The sequence below is a fragment of the Besnoitia besnoiti genome, chromosome VI, assembly GCF_002563875.1.
Source record: "Besnoitia besnoiti strain Bb-Ger1 chromosome VI, whole genome shotgun sequence".
Taxonomy (NCBI): domain Eukaryota; phylum Apicomplexa; class Conoidasida; order Eucoccidiorida; family Sarcocystidae; genus Besnoitia; species Besnoitia besnoiti.
This window is the reverse complement of record NC_042361.1, coordinates 3669267-3676701: the sequence shown is the minus strand read 5'-3', so window position 1 is coordinate 3676701 and position 7435 is coordinate 3669267. Positions and strand designations below refer to the sequence as shown.

The 7435-nt window shown below is 57.3% G+C and overlaps 1 protein-coding gene across 1 annotated transcript in view; it reads left to right on the top strand.

Annotated features, from left to right (window-relative positions):
* Positions 1 to 1650: 1650 nt before the first annotated feature.
* Positions 1651 to 7435, top strand: part of BESB_069220 (uncharacterized protein) — a gene marked incomplete at both ends in the record, with an annotated part of 38920 nt that continues 33135 nt past the window's right edge. Inside the window, 4 exons of the mRNA XM_029365315.1 lie at positions 1651 to 1851; positions 2282 to 2518; positions 2962 to 5096; positions 5551 to 7383. Coding sequence (XP_029218898.1) covers positions 1651 to 1851; positions 2282 to 2518; positions 2962 to 5096; positions 5551 to 7383 — 4406 coding nt within the window. The remainder of the gene's footprint in view (positions 1852 to 2281; positions 2519 to 2961; positions 5097 to 5550; positions 7384 to 7435) is intronic.

Genomic DNA, 7435 nt, shown 5'->3' with positions numbered 1-7435 from the left:
CAGGGATGTGCGGGCGGAGCTTGTTTACCTTTGCCCGTTGGTCAAGGGAATTATTCGACGAGGAAACAGCAACTTGTCTGCGCACCGTGCTTGCGTACCTATGAGTCTGTTGAAGGCGTGTCGACATCGTGACAAGATATTGGAAGTATTAGGGTTATCTCAAAAAACACTTGTCGAGAGCTACTCTACTGCATGCGGGCCAATGCACACAACACACCAAAGACACCGTTTCTAAGCATCCCCTCCCCCTGGAGCATTGTCCCCATTGAACGCCTTTCACGATCCTATGGTTTGCTTCAGGAAAGTGTGTTTTTGGAGCTACAGCCAATAGTGTCTCGTTGTGTCCGTTCCATTTCTTGCGTTGTCCCAATACCATCTCAGCAACTCCTGAACTCCGTGGATGAGCGCCCAAAGCTCACACAACAGGTCGGCACGCCCTCCTAGACTTTGCAACTTGCCGTTGAATCTGCCGTGGGAAAATGTATTGCATGCTTAAGTTGGTTGACTGAATTATGTTGAGTACGGTGGTGCGACGCTAGAGCAACCAACTGGTGCATTCACTCACCCAATATGCACTTTTGTTGCATGCTGCCCCCACAAGAAATCGCTGGCAACGCTTGGTAGCGCAGAACAAAAACGACAACTGAAAAGAAGTGCTTTGGTGAGATAAGGCACCTACAGGAACAAGCAACCGGAAAGATACGGGTCCATCACCGACCGCTGTCTTACGGCCTGTAGGTTCTCACCCAACACAGTCCGACGTACGAGCATTCTCACTTCCGCATGAAAAACGGCAGCCCAACTTGCAACCATGTAACTTAGTGTCGTTTCGCTGACGCCATAGATCCATATCTAACTGCTAGAAAACTGAGTTGGCTGTCAGCATGACCTTGAGCGTTTACTGGTGACGGCATGCTTGCCATGAAACCCGCATGCTGGTTTGTCCCTGTTTTTCCCCTCGTCCATCCGGCGTGCACAAGTGATTTCCACACATGGTGAATCATAACAACAACTCCAGCCTTATTATGTATGCCACTGTACCTCTTGCCGTCATACATTGACTTGCGTTTACCCGGGACCCGCAGAAGGGAATCCCTGCCGCGAAGTAGCCTTTTCCGAGACGGTCGTTCGAACAGTCGGCTATCAGGAATTGTTTCGCTAGTTATCTGAATGCGATTGCATGCTGGTAGTTTACTGCTATCGGCAGACGCGACTACATGCAACTTAAACTTCTCCTTCGGCATCGCTCGCCACATCGGTCGTGATGCTTCAAGAGCGAACAGCTGCATCTGCATTCCTGCAGCATCGTAGCGAATGCGCTGAATCGTGGCGGGGTTCACAACCTTGCCATAGGCATATGATTACCCCCTTCGTACTGCTGCTTATCTGACGCCTGGCTGATAGTTGCTCGCCGTGGGAGCTCCTCGAAACTATGCCCTCAAGAAGACCATTGCACTCCTCGACAAAACTTAATACTAATACATTTGGACGGACAGCTCTCCGGAATCAGCAAATGGCACTCCACCCACGTCAGCCACCTAGGGGCAGCTCTAGCGTGGCTTGGACTGCATCGTGCCTGTGAGGGTCTGCAGAAGTGTGAAATGTTGGTAGCTTGGAATAGCATCTGGATCGTCACGAAGACCCGCCAACATGTTGTTGTCGCTCCTGATATCGCAACTCAACGCTGCACTGTGCCCGTTTTTTGAGAGTATTGTACCCAACCAGCTCGAGGCTTCCGTTCTAGGCGGTCGCCTTGCATTAAAACGACTGCGCCTTAAGGAGAATGCGCTGGCTGCGTTTGCGCTACCGATCAGCATCACATATGGGGTACTTAAGGAATTCAAAGTTCGGGTAAGACCTTAGCAAACACACCTCCAGTGGAGATGGCACGTCAGGTTATATCTACAAAGCACGTGAACTGTAACGGATACCGGACCCACGGAGGCAGTCTATCTTGTATACTGTTGGCAGAGACGGGCGTACACGAGGAACAATGATATGCCAAACGGTAAAGAGCTCCCTGTTAGGATACCAACAACGACAAATCAGACCTTAGAAGAGCTCAGCGTGAGCCTCCTCACAGTGACGAGGAGGTGACATGCTGATAGCAGCGGAAATGAAGGAGCGCAGATATGAGCAGTCCAGCTGAGGGTTGCTTGCAGAAGCTTGCAAATGACGAAATAAACGTCGGACCGAATGTAAAGAACGCCCTGCCCTTCACGAAAGCATCACTAATGCGGCCATGGCTTTCATTCCTCCACTGCCTTCTATTCTTTCCCAGATTAACTGGTTTCGCCTGCTATCCCACCCCGTGGTTGTAGAGGCCGAGGGGTTGCTCGTCGTTGCCACAACAATCCCGACAGCAGAGTGGGATGTGGCTGTTGTACGAGAGAACCTACTGGAGCAGAAGAAGCTTCGTCTGGCAACTGACGAGCTCCTGACGTACTCAAAATGCGATCGCAGCGTGGCAGGCAGCCTCTTGCTCAAGCTTGTATATGCGATTATTGAGCGTGTTGAGGTACGCGAGGACACTAGAGTGGTTGATAGGCACCGCAACGCAAGCTCCCGTCGTACAACCAGCGTGCCCTGTGGGTACACGTGAATACTTGTTTCCCAGCTTGAACGCTCGATGAGCTAGTCGCGTCTGAAATCTTCACCTAGTCCCAGCGAAGGAGCGCAAACTGTGCAGGGGGCTAGCGGTCTCAGTCCGGCAAACGCCTTGTGTTTACGTAGTGCGACTGAAGAAACAGTTGTTAGTTAATGGAATTTAAATTGGCGACAGACAGGGGCCACTTCCTGCAGAGGTATGAGCGACAGACATGCCGTAGGGTAAACTGGGCGGAGCGTCGCGCTTGAGACCTTAACGTCACTGCGGCGTGCGGGGCCTCCATACCGCCACGTGCCTACAAGAGTCGCATCATGCCACGGACCTAAGACTTGGGATGCCTTTTTCATCGCCAGGTGACAATAAAGCGAGTCGAAATCCGTCTTGAGGAGGCTGAAATCACTCCAGGGAGCATGCGTGCTGTCGGGTGGCGTGCACGTCGCGTCCAAACCGTTCACTGCGATGAACACTGGCGCCCGCACCGCGGCCAGGGTGGCGTGGACGCCTCGCTGGGCCCCTTGCGAGGAGAGCAGGGTCTATACGACGAATCGAGCGCAGACGAAGAGAGTCCACCGAACACTAGGTCGCGTTATTTCCCACCTCCCGCAAGGCCTGATCACCATTCGCATAGTTGTCGCTACGGAGCAGCTTGTGAAGCTCATGCGTCCAACCAGGCCAGAGGGCATACAAGCTCGGGCATGCCGTTAAGCGCACGTTTCTCGCGCTGGTCGTTGTGGTCATGGACGAAGAGTGTTATCGCGGCGTCGGTGTCTGCCTTCTCACGGCGAGAGAAGAAGTCGATAAATGACGCAACGCTTCGGCGAGGTGGACTCGCGACGCTCTCCTCAACCGATGAGATATTCTTTAAGAAAATTGTCGTTGCGGGCTCCGCCATTTATCTCGACACGCTGACGCCAGAAGGGCCTCGCTCACCATGGCTTCCTCAGCCAGCTGCCGTCAGGAAGGCCCTGCTCCTGCGCTTGACGCGGGAGAGAGCACTGGCTCGAAGTCACCAGAGGTGGCCATCGGATCTGTATCACTGTGTCGAAGCACCTGCGACTGCCAAGGCCGAGACAGCGGTAGTGCCTGCAGCTGAGCTGCCAGATTCAAGCGAAGCCGACAAAGAATGCCAATCTCCCCTTTCGTCTTTCAATCGAGCGTCGACTTCCTCTGCATGTTGGATTGACGACCGTGACTCAGCGAAACATGAAGGCGGCCGTGCGTCACCGGCGGCGGCGGATTGCGACTGGCGACATCAGCGCCATCGTGCACAAGGGCGGGAGCCTGTGCCCAATCAGAAAGCCCTTCTCGAGCAAGGAGGGCATCCCCCAAGCTTCACTGATGGAGGAGACCAGGGCAAAACAGCAACAGCCTCGGACACGCGGCTTCCCGACCCTCGACTCGCCGGACACTTTCGAGACAGCACGAAACACAGAAGAAGGACCGAGGGCTTCGGAGGCGCGATTGTCGATAATGGAGCCTCTCGGGATGCTGCCGGACAAAGGACGAGCCGGCGCACGAGAGGCGCAGATACAAAAAAAGTCTGTCGGGAGTCTACTCTTGAGTCCTCCTCTAATCACCCTCTGGGTGTCGCTGGCGCTCGCCATGTAACGCAACCGGAGACTTGCAGCCATGCGAGAGGTCGAGCAGCAGGAGACCACGGTGGCAGGGAGACGTCCGCTACCTTTCGCAAGACCTCACCCGATGGAGCCGCCGCGTCTACGGGTGACGCAGCAGCTCCCACAGCCGCTGACGCCCCTTCAGCATCACAGGAGGGATGCAGAACGCCTCCGGAGACGCGAACATGGGAAAATGCGGGCGGGGACGCGCTAGGACCTTTGCTGACTGTCTACGACCTTTTCCCTTATGAAGAACTGGCGCTTCGAGCGGAGGCCAGTGCGCCACAGCATCAATACCTGTACCGCCCCGGCAGGCTCGAGTTACGCGTGCGCATGATCCAGCGGCCAACCCAGGCAGGCCCAGAGGGCACGGCTTTCTCAGACCGCATCTTCACCCGCCCTCTCCAGGCCGAGCAGCGGTCTGCCTGTCTCTCGAGGAGACCGGGCAGTTCCACTGATTCCGATGAGGGAAGGGTAGCCGCAGAGCCCGGGAGCTCTGCTGGTCCACATGCGAGCCCCGCGAGGAGCCCGGACAGCGCCAAAGGCTTCGCCGCCGCTTGCGAGTCGACGAGGCGGCACACACTGTATCGACGAGGAACGAGTGTCGAAGCAAGAGACGCCGGCTACACCAGGCTCAAGTCCGGAGGACAGGCGGGCGACGAGCCCCCGAACCGAGAACGACCAGGCAGCAGGGAAGAGCTCTGGATACAGAACGTGGAAGACACATCGTTGCCAATGTTCACCCTCTACTTTGTTTTCTCGCACGCGACCATCGAGGCCACGGTGGACCAAGTAGGGGTCATTCTGCAATGGATCGACTACAACATTTTTCTCTACGGCGAACTCATTTCGGGCACAGGCCTGGATCTGATGTACGTCCCTCTGTGCACAGCTGGAGGGACTCACTTGCTTTGCTGGAGCTAGGAAAACCCGGACTGACGAGGGCCAAGGCATCTGTTCGATGCGAAAAGAAAACATGCCGTAACAGCGACGGGGATCACAAGCCTTCGATTGAGTCCCTCGTACAGTATGAATGCAGGCACAGAAACCGCCGCTGTTATGCTGAAGCGTTTCAGTTTCCTTGCCAGTATATCTGCATCCACCAACACGAAGTAGCTCTCATGCGGATTGGCAACGTGCGCGCGACTACATACACGTGTATCGTTCATTGCTCGTGGGATAGCTTGCCTTCTCGACAGAGTGACCGGCCTCGTACACGCGAAGGCACAGCCACAGGCTACAAATGCATGCACACAGACAGTTCGGGGCTCGCGTGCCTGAATCGCGTTTTTCTCTGTGGGCCTGCTCTTATCGTCCACCCCTCAGGAGAAAGGTGGTGCCAGATGAGGCGCAGGCTTATTTTCTGGCCTGGCGACGGCGTCTCCTCGCGAAGACATCCCGCTACATCGGGAAATCGGGACGCGTTTCTCAGATGAAAACTTTTGTCATGGACTTACTCCGAGGACGGCAAGCGGCGAAACGCCCGCTGGACGCGGCGCTGCCTCCCGCGCTGCACGAACGAGACGCGCTTCGCAAATCGACGCCCACTGATCTCTCTCTTTCTCGGCGATCGTTTATCCACCCGGATGGCTCGCGGCCAACCACGCGCCGTGCAGGCGCCACAGACGGGACAACGAACGAGGAAGCCGGTGACTGCGAATCTACGCTTGTAGGAGCGTCGAAGGACGAGAGAGGCGTCCTGCCGGCGACAGGCACGACGCGCGGGTCAGAATCCCGCGCAGATCCACCGGGTGGGTCCCTTGGAAGCCCCAGAGGGCCGAGCGGGTCTCCTAGGCCTTTTGGGAGCCGCCCCAAAGAGCGAGAAACCAGATACGACCAGCCACGCTGGACAGCAAGCTCCACTTCGGCGCGAGCGAATCGACTTCGAGGAACGCAGGAGCGTGATGACGAGACAGTTATCGCGGCTTTCGAGGAGACGTACTGGGTGGAGGACGTGCTGCGGATACGGGCTGAAGCCTTGGAAAGCCTGAAGGCCGCAACTGCCCTGCAGTCTCCAAGAGCAGACAATGAGGTGAGAGTCACCGAGAGTATGACGACCAAAGCAAGATCTTCAGAGCGCCGCAGTGGGTCACCCGCGCTGCGCCGCAGTAGAGGAAGAGCTCGGAGGCCATTGCTGACACGCGCAGAGGCTTCAAAAGGATGCCTCGGCAGCGCATATGCATGCGAAGAGCCGACGCCACTCTTGCAACGTACGGGCCCGCCGTTCCTTGAGAAGGAACGAAGAAAGCGAGGCAGACACCGCGGGAGGCAAACGTCAGCAGGAGCAAGAGGGACGCCGGCTCGCGCTTGCCTCTCTGAGTGGGAGGCCTCTGCCCCAGAGCGTGACTGCGAAGGCAAACCGGCGGACAGCGAGGGAAGCCTATTCGGCGAACCCCCCTGGGACTCTGCAGCCTCAGGACTCACCCCGAGCTTCCTCACGTTCGACAGTCCGGCGGACAGCTGGAGGTTTTGTGCCAGCGAGCAGGGCGCCAGGGTCGCTGGTGGGGTCGACAGCCCCTGCCTCACCCCGATGCTCAGTTGGGAACACGCAGATTTTGTTCTTGCGAAGTCGAGCGTCGCTGTGAAGGACGAAAGCTGGATGAGAAGGCAGGGCGAGCGGGGACAGCCTCGCATGCGAGCGTTGGCTGATCCGCCGGCCGCCCCCCCCTTCTCGCGCCGGTATCGCTCGTGTTCTCAGCCTCCCTCGAACACACCCTGCAGCGAGAGTGTCCGCTTTCCGCCTCTATCCTTTCGCTCCAAACGGTTAGAGGCCTTGCACTTGGGGGCAGAGCTCGAGGGCGAAGACGCCTCCACGAATTCAGAGTCCGACGAGGGCAACGCCATTGCGGCGGACGGCCGCGAGCGCCCCAACCCGCAGAACAGAAGGCTGAGGCTCCGCCGGCTCTGCGCGCGAGCGCGGCTCCGCAGAAGGAGGAGGGAAGAAAGAGAGCAGCGCGCCGAACAGAGACACCGAGAGCAAGATGCGCAGGAGCGAGAACGGCTAGGACGGATCGCGGCCAGTTTATCCGAAGAACGCTTCACGAAAAACCTCATGACTGTCGTCGTTTTGGAGTGCATGGACGTCAACTTCCTCGGAACGGAGGGCGACGCGGAGACGCGACTCTCGCTGAAATGCCGAGAATGCTACTTCCACAGCGTGTACGTGCGCCGCAGTCTGTGCCAGAGCGGCGACGTCTGGGTCGCGCACGCA